The sequence below is a fragment of the Lineus longissimus genome, chromosome 5, assembly GCF_910592395.1.
Source record: "Lineus longissimus chromosome 5, tnLinLong1.2, whole genome shotgun sequence".
NCBI classification, from domain to species: Eukaryota; Metazoa; Nemertea; class Pilidiophora; order Heteronemertea; family Lineidae; genus Lineus; species Lineus longissimus.
The window spans coordinates 22,072,669-22,093,881 of record NC_088312.1 but is presented as its reverse complement, the minus strand read 5'-3'; the positions used below and the strand labels follow the sequence as shown (position 1 = coordinate 22,093,881).

The following is a 21,213-nucleotide window of genomic DNA, read 5'->3' as shown; positions in this document are numbered from 1 at the left end:
GTGTCCTTGCACAGTTGACATAAACAGAAAGTTGTCTTTGTTGAATAGGATAGACGTTGGCATCCATCAACAGTGTCGTCCTGCCTCCATATCAAATATCACCAGCAGATCAGTCAGGAGACAGCCAACATGGGCCACATTTGGCAGAAAAAATAGTCTCATCCTTGCATTGTGTCAGCTCAAGGACACTCCTACGATAAGTGCTGTCCTCAATCAGGAAAAGAAATCCTTACATGTAGCAAATGCTTGTATCTAAAACTCCATGTACATTTTACACGAAGCCTTTCTGTACAAAATTGAAGTTAAAGCATTTGCTAGTCTTTATTCATATCACCCATTATAGATGTAGGGGCCATTGAAGGAGGCACCAGTGGCTGTTGGGAGTGTTCTTGAGAGGACACCCCAACAAGGCCAACTTCAGTCATTGGTGTCCCACCAGCTCTTGCAGCAAGGCCAGCCACAGATCTTCCTTTCCAAGGGTGAGACTTGCCAAGAAAACACTGTCTTTCATGTACAGAAGAACAGACACAAATTGGTTAGTCAATACATGTGTATGTATTCATCAGATAATACACAAGATGTGCAGTGTACAACAACATGCAGTCGACATAATTTGTCCATTCCTCGAATCTTTAAAATGATAACGGCATTAACAATAATTGTCTGTTCATACGTGTTACAAGGTACTAGCAAACACTGCATCAATACCTCCAGAAGACGTAATTGACAAACATGGCTATTTTAGGCAAAAAACTGAAAATGAGAATTTGCTCATTATCAGAAGTGTTTAAGCTCTTTTTGCAGACTTAGGTGTTTTAGGTTTTTTTAGCTCGTTAAGTTTCAAATTAGGAGTTACCATCACTTTGGCAAGACTAGGTAGCCTTTTGCCCGACCCGGGTGTCTTCGGAGTCTTCAAGTTTCCCAACTGACCTGATTCTATCTTAGGAGTTCGTGCTAGTTTAACAGCACCAGGAGTGGCAGTCTTTTTGCCAGACTTGGATGGTTTTGGGGTCCTTACGTTTTCAGGGGTCAGTATCTGTTTAATATTGTCAATAGGAGTGACAGCTTTCTTTGCAGACTTGGGTGTCTTCAGCTTTTTAGCACTCCGTGTTACAGAAGGTGACGTCTCAGAACTACTTCTCTTTACTGGTTTTGGAGTCTTGACGCCAGATTTTGTGAATACCGACTTGGGTTCAGTAGATCTTGACTCAGAAGCACCCATCCACAACTCTGTCAGCAGGGCTGAACCCCTCTCGGCGGCACCTAGACACAGAGGTATAAAACAGGATAAAATATAAAACATGTGAAAAATAGGGACTGTAAATCCCCTGCGAGGATACTGAAATAACTTGCATATCAACCTGCTTTTTCAGAGATGATAAACTGGCCGATTTCATCAATCATCTTGTCACCAGCATCAGTCCACACATCACTCACACAAGCATCCCATTATTGCCTCTGGACTAATCACGCCGTCCTGTCTTCAGCTGTACTGTTTTGACATGTCACAACCAACTCAGTCATAATAGCATCTGTCATGAGCCACCTCGACACAACCACCACACCAAGAGTTGCCAATAGGGGGATTATGAAAATGGACTCACCTTCCCTCTCTCCCAGCATTTTGGCATCAGTTAGATCAGCAGTGAACATCCGTGCCCTCTCCTTCAGATCCACAACACGAGGGGTCACCGCCTCCGTCTTCAAAGCCCAGTCGGTCAGGAGCAGAAACACCTTACACAACAGCAACCTCAGCTTTGTCACCTCATCACCTTCCTTAACATGGTGAACTCTCGCAAAATGATCCGAGGAAAGTCGCAAAATGTCCAAGTCGCCAACTTGCACTGCTGAGATCTGACTAAACAGAGGAAGAAGATGGTCTGTCACCCTGATTGTTCCCGCGTCAATACCCTGGATTAGTTTTTCCTTCAGTTGATTGACTACTGGACAGTCTTTCTCAAGGACATCAACAAACCACTGCAGGGTCATCCGAAGCAAGCAGGTCCAACTCTCCACTGGGACGTTCAACAGCGACTTCAGCAGCCAATCTTGGATCAGAATAACCATTCGCACAATTCGATCCAGTTCAAATTGGGACACATTACCGCCCATTTCTGTCAGATCCATAGGACAACTTGTAACAATTCGTACAAAATGTTCCGTCAATTCTGATGAATCCTCCTTTCCATTCCCAGTTAATTTTGGTACATTTTCGATACCTGTCTTCTCGGTACCAGCACACTTCTCTGTTTTAGATTCGAGCACCTTCAAACTTGACGATAACTCAGAATCGCCAGAGCAGACGGCCGATAGCTGTACAATCTTCAAAAGATGCATGAGTGATGGTTTCAACTTGAGTGTCTGATAACCACTGGCTTCATGAGTCGACTCTGTCACCAGTAGCTCCTTGATGACTGATGACAATGTGAGCACATACTTCTGGAGCATGTCGATGTCCGATGCTTCCCTGAAAAGACAAAATGATAAAGATCACCACAAATGTACTTTTAAAGAGCTCAAACAGTTGCATATAAGCTGCATCAAACAAAAACCACCAGACTATCAAGATAATCGTCTGAAGTCGAGTCACTTGGCCTATACGACCCGAGAATGATTCTTTAAGTCAACTTACCCAAGGTCCTGGAGAAGATTTAACAAGGTGAAGAGAATTTCACTGAGGAACACCAGGGGCAGACACTTGCTCTCTTTTTTGTCGTCTCTGTCACCAGCAATGGTGGACCACAGACTTGCGAGAATGTCAGTGACCATTTCTATCTTGTTGCCTTCTACAAGCCTGGAAAACAACAGGTAAATTCTCTTCAAAAGAATTTGAAAAGGAGGGGAGTTCTTGTGTCATTGCAAATACAAGTACAAACCATAACATGCCCAGGTTTTACTAAAGAGTCAACGCATAGTACCCAAAGGTTTTACTGGTGGTTTACCAACTGATTACTTAGAGCCTCCTCCCTCCCTGGTTGCATACCAAACATACATCACCCAGCAGGCTATACAACTGGTTCACCACACCGACTCAACAGTACCCACAGAATTCATTGGGTCAGCACAGCACCAATCTCTGGTGAACCAAAATTAACCAAATGAATAGTACCAAAAGCCTATTGCTTTGAAGTAATACATTTTGTAGGGTTCGATAGTACCTTATTATGAAGCCATGGTCAAATAAAAGACTAAATGAACTGACCTGTGTGATATTACGCCATTGAGCCATGTGAGAACTCCCTGATTCTTTATCAAGTCATAAGCAACTTTCTTAATCTTGCATCCTTCATGGACAATCTTCAACACCAGACTCTGAATAAAAAACAAAATACACATTGTAGAAGTAAGACAAACTAACTTTTATCAATTACAGTGGAACCCTGGTCGGCGACCACCTCAGTAACGCGACCACCCCGCGAACACGACCAAAATTCTCCGGTCCCGAATGGTTTTCTCTCTAATTCCCATTAACTGGCCCTCGCTAACACGACCACCCCGGTACCCAGACCGCGACCACCAGCTTGGTCGGTCCCAAACTGCAAATTAACCCCGCTAACGCGACCATGTGGCCTAATTGCCGTAATCAACCATGACCGCATCGTATCAATTGGCACCTTCTCGCAAATCCGTGTTGATAATTAGCACCTCGAACACATGGGAATCCATATGAAAATAAATGATGTGTAAGTGAGTTTGATCAAATGTAAACGCAAATAAAATGAAGAATAAACTTTCTTTTCGACTCACGGTTTGTGTTTTCATCATTTAGTATTAAATGATGTCAAGAGGCATGCACACGTAGTTTTTAGGACAAATCAATTATGTTGATTAGTAAGAGTACCGATACTCAAAGTAAAGAATGCTTACTACGTCGTAATGTTGATAAAATACGTTATTAAAAAGATGATTTAATCAGTACCAGTTCAAATTGGCTGAAGTTAAAGCAGGAAGACATCAGGAAGAATTCTCAACATCTTCTCACATCACCTCTCTCAATGTTAGCGGGAATATTAGCTTGACATCAAGAAGGGCAGCTGCTGATGGTGTGAATTACATGCTTGTTCTAATTAGCATGCTCAAGTTTTAATGTAATGTTTGGTCTAATTAGCTCTCGTCAGTTTATTTACTCATTTACATAAGTTGCAAATTAAACGCAAAACACTCAAGAAAATGATTTTTTATTCGTAATATACACACAAAATTATCGAATCACCCGGTGGCGTAGTCATTCATGCATGTCAATGTACACACAGCAGGACGATGTTTTGGCGGGAAAACCTACTTATGATTCTTAAATTCACTAACGCGACCACCCCGGTAACACGACCACTTCGGCTTAGTCCCTTGGGTGGTCGTGTTACCGGGGTTCCACTGTACATCAAAATGGTTTCCACCACTTAAACTAGATCCTTTCAGAATTTCTTGCTATTACCATGCAGTAGGCCAACCAGTGATACCAATGACTTTAATCGCTGGAGAATTTCCCAACATGTAGGGGCCTATCACTTTGAAGCCATCAAAGAAGTGAGCACAAGGGATACTCCTCACTGACAGACTGCTTTTTAAAATGACAGACATTGTAACCCTCTCAGCTCTGATGTAGAGAACTTCCAATTTTATTTTAATACCTGTGTAGCAGCATCACTTGTTGGTGAATCATGGAAACTAAGCAGCAGCTTGAAGGCAAATTTCTTTTCAAATATCTTGTAGTCAGCTGACTCGCGTAGACCATCGGCCATCAGGGAGAGCACCCAACGACGCTCTATCTTAAACTGCAAGAAATAACATAGATTATACGCTTATCAACTGAACGACATCACCAGCAATCTAGAATAATTCCTGCTAGCCTTGCATGCAAGTTGGCTTGATTTGATTGCAAGAAAAGTTGCATTCTGGAATCAAAGATGTTTAACAGGGCCTGGTTTAAGATTACATGTAGACCTCGGTAATATCCATCTCATCACATTTGTCAAGCTTACTAACCTCAATTGCCGAGCTGTTGAACAACTTGTAGAACTCTGGTATGTTGACGAGGTCGAGGGCAGGTTTCAGCAAGAGGAATGACTGGATCATGCCATACATGTGATCCACTGAAATAGAAAGAGGGCCAATTCAATAAACAAGATAATAAAATGATTATGCAACAACATGAATAAAGCAAGCTGACTGGGGTTCAGATCTCTGTGCTTAGATGCTTGGATCAGACAATGCCACATCATCTTTGATGCCGGGAAGAAAGAAATAGGAACTGGGGGTGAAGTGAAATAATTCTCATATTTACCTGGATGTACCAAAAGCTGTGCCGCCTTCACTAGGAAAACCCCAATGATACAAGCCAGTTTAGTATTTGGCGACTCCATGCTGTTCCTGATGCAATCCAACAGGTATATGACATGTTCCTTTCCCAAGAGCCTCGACCCCTCTAGCTGTTGGTGGAACCTGGCAAGGACGTGGTACGCTGCGCCTCTCATGTGGGGGTCGTGGCTACTGAGAGCCGCTAGCGAGTAACCGAAACAATTCCTCTCGATGAAGATATGGCAGTTAACGAGAGCATCTGTGGAAAGTAGAAAGATGATATCAGCCACATTACTAACTCTGCATAGAACACACACTAATATAACCTGACCTATTCTACCAGGTGTTTTCGTCTGTGCCATCCTAAGACTACGTATCCACAGAATGTTCCCTTATGAGTTTTCCCTTGCTGTCAGTTGCTCCGTGATTGCTGACGACCTTGACACGTGCCAGACACACACTGAACTATGGCTGTGCAGCCTTAAGTGCCTATTGGGTGCATGGGCAGTTCTGGAGACTTTCATGAACAGTGAGCGAATGAGGAAAGTGATACTTTACCTGGTCTCAGAAGATAGCTAAACAGTGGCAGGAGGAAACATGGGTCGTAACAGTCAGAAATCGGATCCAGTTCTTCCGAGCGATCAGGGGAGGGCTGAAAACATAAAATATGAATAAGCCAATTATCAACTTCTCAAAATGATTAACTTATTAAACCAGAGACTGATACACCAACCAAAAGCATGTAAAAAATCGATGCATCAAAAAGTGGTTCCTTACCATCAGTTTTCTTCTCAGTGGAAACTTCAGTGCAGACCTCATCACTTTCCTCTCATCCAGCATCTCCACAACTTGTTGCATTGTGGCGTGCTTCCACAGGGAGGGTCCCAGGTCCTTCTTCACCGAGAGGTGTTCCACAGATTTAGGTCCCCACATGTAAGGCCTGAAAGAGGATATTTTCCATTATCCCAAAATACTGAGCTGAGAGCTGTGTGCAAACTAGGTCGTCCTTGTGCTATTTAACCAATACTGTGGGAGGAAACTAGACCCCCAGAGAAAACCCTGGCTGTCAGAGTGAGACCACCTTCCCTATCCGATGTTGAAGTTGACAAATGCTGTTGTTTGATTACCTTTTCTTCACCTGGAGGATTTATTCTACGGAGAGTGTTTCTCCTCCAAGAGCGTTTAATACTATCTTCAAATACTGATCTGATCTACTACACTTATCAGACAGAATATTTTCCCGACACCATAAGCAATGCAATACATCATTGGGTCCCAGCTGACACTGGTCAACGAACTAACAACACAAAACACTTGCCCATGTCAAGGTCAAAACCAAACTCACCTGTATAGTGACATGTCGATTCCAGAACTTTCATAGATATGAAGCAACTGTAGCAATTTTCTGTCGGTGTCTGATAAGGTGGCACCATATGCAGCAAGAAGAATGGAGGCGTGTGACTGCTGACAACAACTTGGGTTCTTGGATATCACAGCGTGTAGGAGGTCCACTATAGCACCTGTTTGAAAACAAGAAACCCACAAGATGGTCAGCTTTGAACCCCGATTTGAAGACGGTACCATTATACTTATATTGCCACACCTGCTGTCCGTGTCCTAGATGACTGGTCATAGTTATACCGACTTGAGGTCTGAATCAAGTCCAGTCTGGAGTACGAGCTCATACTAGTTTCTGTTGGCGGGGCTGTCGTCTGAGTCAAACAGTTCTTTAGGCCAGAGATAATCCAGGATTCTAAGAGCATCACTACTGGCAGCATCACCCTTCAATTTACCTTTGACTGCTTGTTTTTCAACTTCACCCAACATCAGCGGGAGGAACTTGGAGTGGGACATTATCATCTCCAGTAAGGTGTTCGGTGTGGGGTCCAGTCCTTCATCATCCTCAACGCCGTACATGTGGTCAGTGAGGAACGCCAGGAGTTGATGTACCTCAGGAGTTTCAAAATGATTCCTGCAACAAGACAGCATTTCACAGGAATCCCAAAACAAGTAGTATCATTTCAGACATGCTGTGGGGCCAATAACATAACTTTACTGAAATATTTGACTTGTATCTTTACCTTAGTCCCGACTTGACAACCTTTGCCCAGTTCGGCTGCAGAGCTGAGGAAAGTTTCTTCAAAGTGAGAGACTCCTTGTCCATCCGTTTTAGGTATCCTGTAACAGTCTTGATGAAACTGATCACCACAGCTTGATTCTCTGGCTCGTCTGACTTCACCGCAAATATGCCACCCACAAGCGAAAGGCAAGTATGAATGGTAGAAACAGTATCTTCAGACTGATCATCTGTCATGGTATCCGACTTGAATAACTGTCCTAACATTGCCTCCAAGAGCCTGATTAGGCTGACAGGGATGGCCTTCTTACTCTGTAGTTGAGAACACAATGTCTGAGTCACAGCCAGCTTCTCTGGGTCACCTGTAAAGAAAAACGTCAAGATGGCAATCCGGGGTCAAATTCAAATGCAACTATGGAAGAATGCGCCTAAAAAGAATCCTCACCACTCCCTGAAGATAGATTGACTCAACTACTACTGACCATCTTACAATAACCACTTTCTGGGCCAGTCCCGATACCCACATACAAAACCACTTACTTTTATACTGCAGCAGCAGCACAAGTAAATACGACAGGTACTTGTCCTGTGCCTGATCAGACTCTTCAAGCAGGGATTTCATCCCAAACTCCCAGTAGAGGTCATCAGCTGTCTTCACGTAGGGTGTCACACCATCTGAAACAAAGATGGTACACTGCAGAAACTTCTGAAATCACAAGTTCAAAGCAGATACTGAGTAGTGACATTCCCACTTCGTCTTCCTTGACATTTCTGGGCTGTTATCAGACAGGAAAAAGTTGGCCTATTTCTGATATGGTCATGGTCAAATAAGGAGGCTAAACTCTGGCTGGGTCTTTCCCATCAAGTGATATGACATTAAGGCACACAATATCCTCGATTTTGACATTCAAAACCTACCTGACTGAACCAGCCCAAAGTAAGTTGTGAATAGTGGCACATAGAGCAACCTGTGTTTCTTCAGTCTTTTATCACCACTATCAATCCACGTTTGCAAGTATGCCTTCCCTGTAACGTTGTACTTGAGAACAAGCTCCACCACCGAGAGAACAGTGGCCGCTACCTCAGGATTGTCGGTACTACTGAGATCGAGGAGCTGTACAAAGTTCTCATAGTCAAAGACTGCTGTGTAATGAGGAAAAGCGTCAAGGAGGTTTTTGAATGCGTCCAAGAGTTGACGAACGTCTCGAATTTCACTTGCTGATCCTGACGGAAGCTGGAACAACATCTGGCACACCTTTTGAATGCCAGGATACGTTAGTCCATCCATGTCCTTCGGGCAGTTCCCATTCCTAGGAATTTTTCCTTCTTTTGCGATTTCGTTCAGCATTTTCACTACTGTTACTCCAGCCACATGTAAGCCTTTCTCAGAGACCAAATCTTCTGAAGGGAGCTCTAGAAGTTTATTGACAATTGTTACGAGTCTTCCATTGCTCATGTACGGTGCAAGCATAGCAACCATCCCAAACGCAGCACTTTGATACAAACCACTTTTCTCATGGAAAAGCATCTGTTGTAATTTGTCCAAGTAAGGTACACACATGGATTCATCCTTATCTGCGTCTAAGGCGTAGAGAAGTATACTTCCCAAGTTATTTGTGATACAATGTGAAAGATTTAACGGGACACAACAGTTTTCTGCTGGAACAAGAAAATTGTCTGCGACAGTTGGATACTTTAGAACCAACTGGATCATCTGGTGACTCAAATCAACTTGTTCAGTCTTTTCTGAGGCGTCGTCCGCTATTGGAGTCATTGGTTCATTGACGCCTTCTTCTCCCGACGTTATTCTCGCACTGTCAATGACGTCTGTCAGTAGCCATAGTAGACCCTCTGTCATCTCCTTGGCCTGCTCACTTTCCTGCAACAATCATAACAGCTATGGTAAGAATCTAGGCAAAAGGGAAAAAGCAAACACTGTGAATGAAGACTGAGGGTATCATCCTCATCATGGGGTGTCTCATCTGATGTTGAAGCACACTTACGAATGTTAGTCAGATGGCCGAACAAAGTTGAGGGACTGTGCTGTGGGCTTATGCCGTGACCACTGATTGGCCCGTGAAGCACCAGACTGGGGATCGAAACCAGGTCACCTCCTGTGCATAGCACCATATAATGCATGGCATATTTACTATGAGAACCTAGAAATGGGTTCAATCAGTACATCATTGCCATTCATTAACCGCCGATCTGAGCACTATTATATATTAGAGGTGACCTACCATTTTGGCTGTTGTCACCACAGCATGCACGTAGAGGAGAATCTGTTTAACAACAGCAACTTGTTTGTGCGAGGTCAACTTTCCTGTCATCTCAACAACATGGGAATTTATGTCGTCATCTTGGAAAAGATTGGGGCGTTTCAGCCAACATGTTTTCAAAATGGCGCAGGGGTTATCTTCCTTCAGAAGTTTCTTTCTGGTGGCTTTTTCTGAAGATTTTGGCGACTGAAACAAAACAAAGAGAAAATATCAGAAAAACATCATTCCCACTCCTGGAATACTAGTAGGCGAAGCTGACCATTTTACTCCTTCAGTGTATGATGCCCCAATTATCGACCGCCTCTGTCAGAGGACTGTGAAAAACCAGGAATTTGAGGTGCTTGAACCCCACACGGGTTCATCCAGAAAAACTGCCAATGGATTGCCCCTTACCTGTGGCTCTCGTTCTCCAATGAAGGAGTTTGCATATTCCTTGAAAGTCTGGTCTTCAAAGTGAGAACCGCGCTGCTCCAACATCAGGTGGAAAGGTTTAGGGTTTACTTGGCCGTGTAAGATCTCCATTAGGACATTGTGTAAATATGCACAGACCACTGAAATGATGGACAGAAAATGCAAGTCAAAAAAACTGAAATTCATGATAATTTTTTAATCATGATATAAGAGATAAAAAAGTTTGAGTGGAACTCGAAGGATCAAAATTTTAGAACTCCAGTGTTACCTAGAATGTCAGACACATCGTTGGACAATCATGTGGTCTTGAAATGATCATATAGTCCACAATTGTCTACTTTTCACTACAGTTTCAAAATCGTTGACGTACCCGCTGAAATCACTGGGCCATTATGGTGGTGAGTGAGAAACTACTGTGATACACCCTACTACCTTTTAAGAGCATAAGGAGAAAAACTGATTCAAAAAAATTCAAATCATTTCAAAATGTCCAACTTTTACCTGTTTTGGATTCTTCAAACTTTTCAAGGACTCGCAAGGAGACAGGGACCAGAGGACTGAACGGGATCCTGAAACACCGAACAACAGAAATGTTTGACCTGCATGTAATCACAGACACAAGAGTTCCTCCACATGTGTTGGTAGAGAACTTTTAGTGTTCCACTACGTGAGTGATAGGTAGATCATATGAAAAACAAGGAGATAACATCATATATCCTGATCAACAAGAGTAGGCCTACCTGTACCGTAACTTAAGTTTTAGGCTCCTTTAGATTTAGCAAAGAATCAGATCAACCCCAAATCTTCTCTGAGGTTATCTGAACTTGTGATGAACATGTACAAGGTTTGAATTCATTAACCCTGGTGGATACCAAACAGGCCTTGTTAATAGATGAGGATGGACAACACCTGATCATACAGCTAACCACAGTGAGCTAAAAACAAGAACAAGAGAGATGAGATTCTGACCTTGAAGCAAAGACGGTTGAATCATCCCAGCTATCATCTTCTTCATTCTCCATTGGCTCATACTTGTCCAAGGGCATTTCGTCTCGACTTAATATTGCTGAAGACATGATTGAGATAATTATTCCAAGTCAATACTCTTGTAAATGTACCATTGATACAACTATAAATTTGAACCTTTAGAAGAAAGACCTATACAGACATGACCATTCGTAAGAAAGCTCTGGCACAGCAACAGGGCACTTCTTGTGGTACCATGTTTCAGGATGGAATTTACTTTTGGGGTTATCGTAACCTTTTTTCAAAATAGCTACACTCTGTGACAGACACTTACACTGTATCAATGCCTGAGCAGCATCACCACCACCAGCAGCCTCATCCAGAACACTCTCCACTTGCTGTGCCTCCTGGACAACTTTAGCCACCTGATCAGTATAAGCCTGCGGCGTCGTCAACAAAGTCGTAAAAACTTTCTCCAAATACTTCAAGATTGCCGGTCGAACGTTTTCCTCGCTGCTGATCAGATGGTTCAGCCAGATGATTATCTCGTCTTCAATGTGGTCAAATAGCCCCGTGCCAACCAGGAGCTTCACGACTTGATCTTTGGTCGCAGTGGCTAAATCTTGATCATAAGCAGTTGTGAAGAGCATCTCGAGGACAAGGTAGACGAAGGACTCACCCTGGTCATTCTGTAAGAAGAAGGAAGTGATAAGATAAAGGGCGAGGCAAAAACTTCTTTGTTGAGTCACAGGAAGCTCTTGCAAAAAAGCTGATAAGATTTTTCTCTTAGAAGCTACAGGAAGAGCAATGCTTACTTACTTTACCCCATCAACAAAGGACCTCAAGGTAATTGCGTGCTGACCCCATCAAATATTCTTCACAGTCTCGATTGAAATAAGTAATAGAACTCATTCTATTTACCACTTTATTCCACGGAATCATCCTTGTATCCGAGTTAGCCAGAAGACTAAGAACGCTCAAATAGAGCTTGGAGAGCTTCGCTTGGTCCTTCTCATCACCACTGGCTTTCTTCACCCCGTCAAGGAAGGAGCTCAAGTTGATGAAGTGCTCATGTGTAGAATGGGAGAAAGTCTTCCTGTAGGAGGCTAGGGTTTGGATGACTGTGGTCTGAAGCTCTACCATCTCTATATCTGAAGGTGCTGTGGAAGAAAAGTTTCATTTTGGGGTAAATAATATCTGGTGCACATAAGATGCTTGGAGTATGAATTTATGACAGAAAACAGAAAATTTTGGGGATGATTTCACAGAGCCCCATTAGCACTTGCTCATTTTTCCATTACAAGGAAGTAACTCGGCCAACCCTATAAGTTTTGAATAACCAACCTGATTCATGAGTCTCTCCCGCTTCCTCTACATCCATCTCATCAACCGTCTGGTCACGCAGCAAGAAATCCCAACAACTCGAGATGGACTTGAAATCTGGTAGATGCTGCAGAATTTGGATGTACAATTCAATAAATTTCATAGCATAAGTCATATCAACTAGAAAGACTAAAAGTTACAGCCCTCTGAAGAGATGAAAATTGATAATAACAACCCATAAAATCACAACCTCATTTTACCTTACCTTTTGAATAACTTCTTGAAAGAGTTGTAAAAACTCACTCCTGACCTCTGAGGTACTACTGCACTCCTTGCTCTCAAAGTACTCAACGACTCTCTGAACCTTCCCCAACACCAAGCTGACAAACTTCAGGGCCATGTGTCGCACAACCGGGCTGGATCTTTTCTGAAAATCAAGAATGTAACAAATTGTTAACATTTTCAACAACACAGGCAGAGAATTTCAAGGAATTTGCCACATCCTCAAATCAATCATGGCCATGTACTGCTATCAGCACATGATACTAACCTTGGCTGCCTGGCTGATGAAGTTCATAATGATTGCTGGCGGGATGACAGTAACTCGTGCCATCTGTACAAGCTTGGGACAAGGAATATCACCGGTTTTTAAAGATGGCGGGACATCTGATTGATTCTCATATATCTGAAATAAGAAGAAGAACGGAAAGATAACTGTCTGGTTACACATTTACCAGCCGAGTTGACAATACTAGGCCCACATTGAGCTGTGCTAGAAACTTCAGTGACTTACTTTTATTACTTCTGACTGCTTGAGGAAGGACTTCATAAGTAATCTACCCCAAAAAGTAGGACCAAACAATCAATTTATTTTAAATAAACTTACCTCGGTCATGAAGGTCATGCATGCTACCCACGAGGGCGACAATCTGGGCAGAAAATGATCCTGCAGTGATGTGAAATACTTGTTGAGTTGATCGGGGCACGTCTTGAGAATCTCGATGACGAGTTCCTTGACCTTGGGATTATTATAAGGCTTCTTGATGCTGGTGAGGAAGGCCGTTAGCACATGGTTCTGGTTTCTAAAGTGTGAAAAATGTGGTCAATTGGAGTCAGAAAACTTAAAGTGGTTACTATATTATGACAGGTAGAGTACTAATACTAACAATGAGAATATTTCACCTTTTTGAACATGTAGCTCAACCATTACAGGCGACATATTGTATAGTACAACTAAAACCTTGTTGACCTGAAGCTCTCAAATCAAATAAATCTATATTTTTTAGGTATGCTCACTTTCCAGAGGTTCCAAGTGTCTTGTCATAAAAGTTGATTCCGTTCTTGAAGGAGCAACACAGCTCCAGTAGCAGCTTATGAATGTTCTCTCTAACAAGGGCAAGATCATCACTGTCCGTCTCCCTTGGCTGTAAAAGAAACTATACTCAGTACAAGACTTTAAACATGTAAATATTGAGAACAAAACAACACCCGTATGTAAACCAATACGTCATTAAGATGATGATCTTCTTCTTGGCCTAATCTCAGAGCATTTTGAGTAGGATCCCTGCAAGGATTGTGATCAGGCACTTTTCCAGCCGATTGGGACTCAACTGACTGAGTGCCACATCAAGTTGAGGCATTCATCGGTTAGTCTACTGCCGTGGGTAGTTGTCATGTTTTCAGTTTGAAGGACTACTCTGTTCTTTAAAATACCTCTGCCTGTGTGTCCATAGGATCCACCTTGTCTTTCTTCTTCCCGTAGTTGAACTTGTACGGTCCTTTCCAATAGTAGAGTTGGATGAGCAACTTGAGTGACGACTCGTCAAAGAGTCTGATCTTCACCGTCTTGTTGATCACTGGATTCTCTATCACCTGCAAATAACCACATCGAAAGTCAACTTTCTTTCAAAAACAGAATGAAACAGCATAGCGTAGAAGCCAACTTGGGGGCATGCTTTTGGGGGTAATTCCTGAATTTTTTGTTGACTTCAGCGCAAACGTCTCTGACAAGTCCATTTCAGGGTTTTAGATGGCTGGCTCATAATTACAACAGTGAGCAGAACTACATGTAAGCATCAACTAGAATATCATACGCCCTATGGACAACATAGTCTGATGTGGGAGAAATGGGAGCTGTCAGAGAGAGTCACCCTCTCTATCAGATGAGGAAGTGATCCGAGCAGAAATCAAACTCACAAACTCAGAGATGGCAAGCGTCGATGCTATTTTGCATGAAGACTTTAACCACTAGCACTACCCTAATATGAGATTGCCCCACGAGACCTACCTTTGACAGGAGGGTCTCCAAGATGAATTCAACCACAGCAGGTTTGTCATACATCATCCCACTGAAGATACTCTGAAGAATCCCCTTTGTGCTGACAAATGATCGCACCAGTGAGTTGTCACCGTGGAGAAGGAAGGACATGTAGAAATAGATCAGGCATGTTCGCACATCATCTGGATCCTGTTCGAAAAGAAGGAACAATTTTTTAACGAGAATATCAGACGCAGCTTACACACATGTTGAGAAGCTTACTCAACTAATAATGCATCAAAAGTGTTTTTGGTTAACCGAGAGAATAAGTTGTGGCTGATCGACATGACCTAGTCATATTGATTGCCAGGGGCTGGAACACCCAAAGACATCTGCTCAATCATCATTAGAGACAAACGCTAGCTTTAGCTCAACGTGATGATTTCTCCTTCAGTAAATTTCATTTACAATAGTAGCATTAGCATCATCTCTTTTTACAAAGACTCAACAAGCGAATAACTTCTCCTCAAAACAGTCTTTTTAAAACTAGTCTTCCAGGACGCTTTTTCTTACTCACCTTGGTATCCTTTCTACTAAGCAGGGGACGGATATTCAAATGATTGAAATTCATCTGCAGAAACACGTCCCTTGCCGCCCTCTCACCCTGAATCACCATCGCAGACAGCAGTTTCAGGGATGCTTTCATCTGGTTAGACTTGTTGAACTTCGACAACAAGAAGTAGACATTGTTCATGAAACTTGCCAAGACCTTCTTGATGATGTTTTCAGCTACGACCTTGTACCGCGTCAAGTCTGTGGCAATTCTTGTCAGAATGTGCTCCAGGACATTGAAGATGAGACACAGCTGGAAGAAAGACAACAGATTTGAATTCTTCATTTTCTCCAACATTCAATTTCTGTGCATGATGTTTCAAATGCTGACGGGAGACGATAGGGAGGTGCCAGGTGAGTCAGATTAAGTCCCACAAAGCTACCAATCTTCTCCAAGTGAGGCTTTGAACACGCAACTTGGAACCATTTTTAAAGCATACATTTAGGGTTTGATTTATACAGCCATGCCTGCAGGTAGTTGGTACACTTATTATGTCAGAGACTTGCAACCCAAGTTATTTGGACTAGGACGATAGTTTTCAACAGAATTTAAACCATACCTCTGGAGGTTTTCTCCGGCCTTCTTCCATGAGCTGGAAGATCTCTGCACACTCCCCAGATGATTTGCAGTACGCAGCCACAATATCATATTGCTGCTCCTTTGGGAATTCCACCGCATACTTCAAGAACTTCTCTAAAACTGGAATTTAAAAAAGAGGGTTGTCTATCATTCAAAGGCAATCTTAGATTAGAATGTGGCAATAATACCATAGCAATAAAGACAAAATCACACCCCAGTAGCAAACATGCCTTGGCCTAGAACAAAGCTATATTAACAGGCCTATTCATCACAGACGGATGGTGGCATATTCCATTGTGCTAGAGAGGATCGATCCTCACCAACATTGTCACTCTCCAAGGACCACTGGCAAGTTATCATCCTGCTTGGCTAGATCAAGGTCCATGCGAGGTCCGGTGCGGAGGCAAGTGCAACCAATTAAGGGTTTCAGCAATACCTTGACATCATAACTCTCTTGTAGTCAGACACACTGTCTCCATCTCGTCATTCAAGGAATTTGATCACATTCTCATTGCCTTGTGTTTTGGATCACCCTGTACATCATGTACATTTTGTACAGGCTATGTACAGGATGTAAAAAGTAAAATTCTTATCTTACACACCAGAAAACCTTGAATTAGGGTCTTTGATCAGTACTCTGAATTCCGTCTCAGTGAACTCCTCCTTCTTCTTTTTCTGAGGAACTTGTTTATCACCACCCTGGGTACTTTCTTCCTTTTTTCTTTTCATTTTTGTAAAGTTTTGGGATGGCCAGCGATACCATGTGCTAACCCACGTGGCAAAACACACCGTAAGGGGGCGTTACATTCGGGAATTCCGAAATTCTTAACCAATCACAGAAGAGATAGTCCAAAAATAGCTCACGTCATTATTGTTTACTAGCAAACACGTGGCATTTTCTTTCTCATTTATCCTTGATTTCAAGACATTCATCCACACCAAGAAAAAAATCATAACTTCAGGGTCATTAAAATCAAGTAATTGCACAGTTAGGAGAAAGTTTGATGGTCTCAATTTGTCATTCAAGCCAGTTTTTCAGATGTGTACTTTGATCAGCCAAGAAATCGGACCATGTGGTCACGCCAGCTTAGTCTCGCGCAAACCAATTAGGGAGATATCGCGTCGGAAATTTTTAATTGACTTCAACGTAGAAATAATGTGCGCAATTATTCTGAAATGCTTTTGACTTACCAATTTACAGTTGGCAAAATGGTGGAAGAAGTTGTGATCGTTTCGGCTGCTCGAACACCAACAGGTATTTTTTTTGCACTCTTTTGACGCTCGATTTAGAAATATTTCTGTGTTGATGAGTTGCCTATTATATTTGTCTTGAAATTCCAGTTCACAGAATTACATGTCACGGGAGCTGCAAGCTGGAGAAGGGCAAAAAGCAAGGGATATTTTTGACTTACTGTCTACAGGGTGTCCCAGAAACAGTGTTGCCACCTAAATCCGCACTAAAAAGTCTGACATGACCAAGGGCCCTTACTGTGTATACTAGTCACTTAAAGATGGCCAAATTAGCCCCTCTGCTCCTGCCTATAGTCATAGTGTCCCTTTAAGACAATGCACACTGCTGCGCCCGCTATATATGTTAGGTTGTAGGATAAGAGTGAATGGTCAATGACAATGGATGACACAAGCAATACTACAACAAGACATCCTACTCTGTTGAGGCTGATGTATTTCTTGTCTTTTCAAAGACCTTTGATGAGTCAGAAGATGTTAGGCTTTTCCTATCAGTATCACATACACTGAAAGTGAAAGTGAAAGTGATGATTTGAAATCACTATCCATGCATTTTTAATTTCATTAGGTTCCTTCAATGGTGCCCTGTCCACACTCTCAGCTGCAGAGCTTGGAGCCATTGCTGTCAAGGAAGCCTTGGAAAGGGCAAAGGTCAAACCTGATGAGGTGTCTGAAGTCATACTTGGCCAGGTCCTTACTGCAGGTAAGCATTCCCAGGACCCCTGGGTAACCTGAGTAACATTAACAATGTTTAATTGAAACTACAGTAGAACCTCTCTATAAGGACATACTAAACAAATGCTGTTCTTAATAGTACTCATCCTGTCTAAGTTCATAACGTCCATCCTCTGAAACTTTCAGGTCAGGGACAAAACCCAGCCAGACAAGCCAGCATGAAGGCAGGTCTTCCACAGAGTGTGCCAGCATGTGGTGTCAACATGCTGTGTGGCTCTGGACTCCGGTCTGTTGTCCTGGCAACACAGGCGGTCAAAGGTGGTGATGCCGGCATCGTGGTGGCAGGAGGGCAGGAAAGTATGAGCAAGGTACACTCAAATCTATTGGCCTATAGAAACCAAAACTTAAAAGTTATTTTCATTTCAAACACTCGATCTATGTCAAGTGTTCATTCGAGCTGGAATAAAGTCGTTGTGACAAACCGACGGCTTTTTGATAAGTGTTGGTGCTGGTCCAAGACCTTGCTCATGGTTCACCAGCTTGTGTGTTTAAGTGACTGAAAGCTGGCTGGGGTCTTGACATCTGGCAGTTTTAAACATACCGGGTAAGAAGCCAGATATCCAGATATTGATATACAATGTGGATCTGTTTCAGGTAAATTTTAGAGTCAGTTCATAACTTACTTCATATGTTCCTAGTAAGAAACGCCTCTTGTTTATTCCAGTCACCTCATTGCCTGAACCTCAGAGCTGGTACCAAGATGGGTGATGCCACCATGGTAGATACTGTGATAAATGATGGTCTGATGGACGTTTTCAATAACTATCATATGGGAATTACTGGTAATTGTTCACTGCATGCAAACTGTTGAAACTTGCTTCAGAGAAAACATTTTTCGATAATGGAAATTAGTACGAAAGAAAAAGTAGTGGAGCACTAAGAAAAACCATCCCAAAGGATAATTAGTATGTATGGAGTCAATGTTGGTCAAGTGAGCTTGATCCCTAGGCTGAGATGCCTTATGAGGGAGGTGTAACACTGTAACTTAATCACTTGGTCATTCCTTTTCAGCTGAAAATGTGGCCAAGAAATGGAACATAAGCCGCGAAGACCAAGACCAGTTTGCCCTACAGTCACAACTTCGATGTGAAGCTGCTCAAAATGCTGGCCATTTTGATCAAGAAATTGTACCAGTATCGGTTCCATCCAGAAAAGGTGAGTCCAGCATTCGAAGCTAACTCTGCAGTAAATCGCAGTTTAACAAGGGGAAAGTTACCATTTGAAAAAACTGTGTATTGTTAACACAGGAAAAATCTATATGTAAGCCATTTTGATTCGTGGTATATCCTCTTTAACACATGCAGAATCTATTGCAGGTTGATTGGATGCGAAGGTGCCTGTTCTTTTAGTTGTTTGATGCATGTCAAACTATATCAAATCTTGTTATCTACAGGTCCAGTCGAGGTGAAAAAAGACGAGTTTCCACGAGCTGGCTGTGTTCTAGAAAATTTCTCCAAATTAAGACCATGTTTTCTAAAAGACGGAACCGGTACTGTTACTCCAGGAAATGCGTCAGGTTGGTCAACTGTCTTTAAAGCAGTGAGGTCCAGGGTTCAGCTCTTGGAAGGATCTTTACAGTTTCGTCTTGGTGTCCTTGACAAAGACACCTAATCCTAAATTGCCTCATCCTTCGAATGAGACTTTTAAAACCAAGGCTCTGTGTACCTGGTGTCTTTACCAGAGAAAGCATGATACCCAGAAGGTTGAGAAACAGGATTCACAAAGTCAGTAAACCCAGTTGGTGCTCAACCATAGTGGCAGGTAAAAATGATCATCCCACCTTGGTCGTGTAATACTCCCTAGAGAATACATGTATTGTATCTATTGTCGTTTCAAAATGTTGCATCCATTTCTAGGTATCAATGATGGTGCTGCTGCAGTGGTTGTGATGAGTAAGGCGGAAGCAGAGAAGAGAGGCCTAGATAAATACTTCAGGGTAGCTGCCTGGGCACAGGCTGGTGTGGACCCTGCCATCATGGGCACTGGACCAATCCCTGCTGTCCAGAAGGCCGTAAGTCGTTTAAGATTGCATCATGATGATAGTATCCTTATTTCTATCTTCAGCATTTGCTCTTGTGACGATTTGTTGTGTGGCAATTCCACAGTTGTATGCCAAAGTCATTTTGGGCTTTTGACATAGTGACTGTGTCTTTAGATAATCTTAGACAATCTTTGGTTCTATTTCAGCTCTCCAAGGCGAAGTGGACCATGGAGGAAGTTGACCTGTTTGAACTGAATGAAGCGTTCGCTGCCCAATCATTGGCTGTTGTGAAGGAGTTAGGATGTGACCAAGCAAAGGTGAATTGATGTGTAGATTGTTTGAATGTGTCTATGAAAGCAGAGACACCTTTCCAAAGGGTCGCAAGTTTGTGCTTTCTGAACCCAAGACCTGCCGGTTTAGACACCCATTGTGTTTGTACTGATACTAGTATACTGTTACCTTCCAGGTCAACATCAGTGGAGGAGCGATTGCCCTAGGCCACCCAATCGGCGCCTCTGGAGCGAGGATTCTTACGACTCTGATGTACAACATGCGGCGGACAGGAGTGAAGAAAGGTGTTGCAGCACTGTGTGTTGGCGGGGGGATGGGAATCGCCATGTGTATAGAAGCCAACTAGAACAATTACTGGGGTCTTCCCAAATCAACAAACTTAAGATAGTATCAGTTGGTGGACTTATAAGTCATTAGTGTATGCAGCTTCTCTCAACCTGGATCCAAGAGTCCTCATAGTACTCATCTTAACTACATATACATTGTCATTCCAGACTAAGTAGTTTCAAGCTAGACACATATCTACTAACTCAAGCTGAGCCTTCTTAGCTTGGGTTTTTTATGTATGCTTAAATGCTGTCGGTTGTGGAATTGGCAATGCAGTGGTCGCTCTACACAATGCAACTAAGTGTTGATTGACTAACCAGGGGGGTAACATAGACTGCAGTACAGCAGGTCCACTTCAGTTCAGCCCCCCTTGAAGGCAATGGTTTACAGTTGCTTCAGGAGTTCAGTAAAATCTAGTCTTGACCACTGATCACTCTAAATCATGATTTAGAACAATTAGGTATTTATCAATTAGGATTAATTTTCAGGTGCTATAATTATGTACTTAGCCTATATGTATGAAATGCTCTTTCTATCGGTGGTAGCATCATGCATTCGATGACATTCCAGGTTTGTGTTTTTTGGTTCTATGTGATAATGCTCACACATGTATTTAATTGGCCATGTTATCGGGCCAAAGGGAAAAATGGATTATTACAAAGTAAAATAAAGGTTCACGATTTATTCTTATTTTATCTTTATGTTATTAATTCACTAATGTTCTGCTGGTTGGCCTGATGTGCCCTCGCGATAACTGAAAACAAAAGCTGACTATCTTTTGTGTGATAGATAGGATGGGATCGCGGATATACAAAAGACAATGTCACAATC

The 21,213-nt window shown here is 42.5% G+C and overlaps 2 protein-coding genes across 2 annotated transcripts; one reads left to right on the top strand and one right to left on the bottom strand.

The window, feature by feature from the left end:
- Positions 1-558: 558 nt before the first annotated feature.
- LOC135487899 (nucleolar pre-ribosomal-associated protein 1-like) lies at positions 559-16,579 on the bottom strand. Its single transcript, XM_064772102.1, has 30 exons — positions 16,403-16,579; positions 15,781-15,920; positions 15,186-15,473; positions 14,639-14,818; positions 14,065-14,223; positions 13,648-13,775; positions 13,238-13,433; positions 12,902-13,036; positions 12,617-12,778; positions 12,373-12,478; positions 11,950-12,188; positions 11,363-11,717; positions 11,032-11,128; positions 10,564-10,631; positions 10,045-10,202; positions 9,613-9,837; positions 8,291-9,251; positions 7,913-8,047; positions 7,377-7,734; positions 7,089-7,267; positions 6,641-6,815; positions 6,073-6,235; positions 5,854-5,947; positions 5,282-5,554; positions 4,984-5,090; positions 4,629-4,772; positions 3,203-3,312; positions 2,633-2,794; positions 1,605-2,467; positions 559-1,263 (listed from the first exon to the last, which is right to left on the bottom strand). Exons 1-30 carry the CDS (start codon positions 16,527-16,529, stop codon positions 788-790), a joined length of 6,963 nt encoding a protein of 2,320 aa, XP_064628172.1. The 5' UTR covers positions 16,530-16,579; the 3' UTR covers positions 559-787.
- A 368-nt stretch (positions 16,580-16,947) lies between these two features.
- On the top strand, positions 16,948-21,072 carry LOC135487932 (acetyl-CoA acetyltransferase, cytosolic-like). The gene is made up of 9 exons (XM_064772225.1): positions 16,948-17,055; positions 17,617-17,751; positions 17,910-18,091; positions 18,448-18,565; positions 18,795-18,938; positions 19,177-19,299; positions 19,640-19,794; positions 19,971-20,081; positions 20,231-21,072. The coding sequence occupies exons 1-9, from the start codon at positions 16,977-16,979 to the stop codon at positions 20,399-20,401; spliced, it is 1,218 nt and encodes a 405-aa protein (XP_064628295.1). The 5' UTR covers positions 16,948-16,976; the 3' UTR covers positions 20,402-21,072.
- Positions 21,073-21,213: the final 141 nt, after the last annotated feature.

Coding starts and splice junctions, on each gene's coding strand:
- LOC135487932 (XM_064772225.1), top strand. CDS start 16,977: ATGCTTTTGACTTACCAATTTACAGTTGGCAAAATGGTGGAAGAAGTT. Junction 17,056..17,616: donor GGCTGCTCGAACACCAACAG/GTATTTTTTTTG, acceptor TAATTTCATTAG/GTTCCTTCAATGGTGCCCTG. Junction 19,300..19,639: donor TACTCCAGGAAATGCGTCAG/GTTGGTCAACTG, acceptor ATCCATTTCTAG/GTATCAATGATGGTGCTGCT.
- LOC135487899 (XM_064772102.1), bottom strand. CDS start 16,529: ATGAAAAGAAAAAAGGAAGAAAGTACCCAGGGTGGTGATAAACAAGTT. Junction 7,268..7,376: donor GTTGTCAAGTCGGGACTAAG/GTAAAGATACAA, acceptor GTCTTGTTGCAG/GAATCATTTTGAAACTCCTG. Junction 1,264..1,604: donor AATGCTGGGAGAGAGGGAAG/GTGAGTCCATTT, acceptor CTCTGTGTCTAG/GTGCCGCCGAGAGGGGTTCA.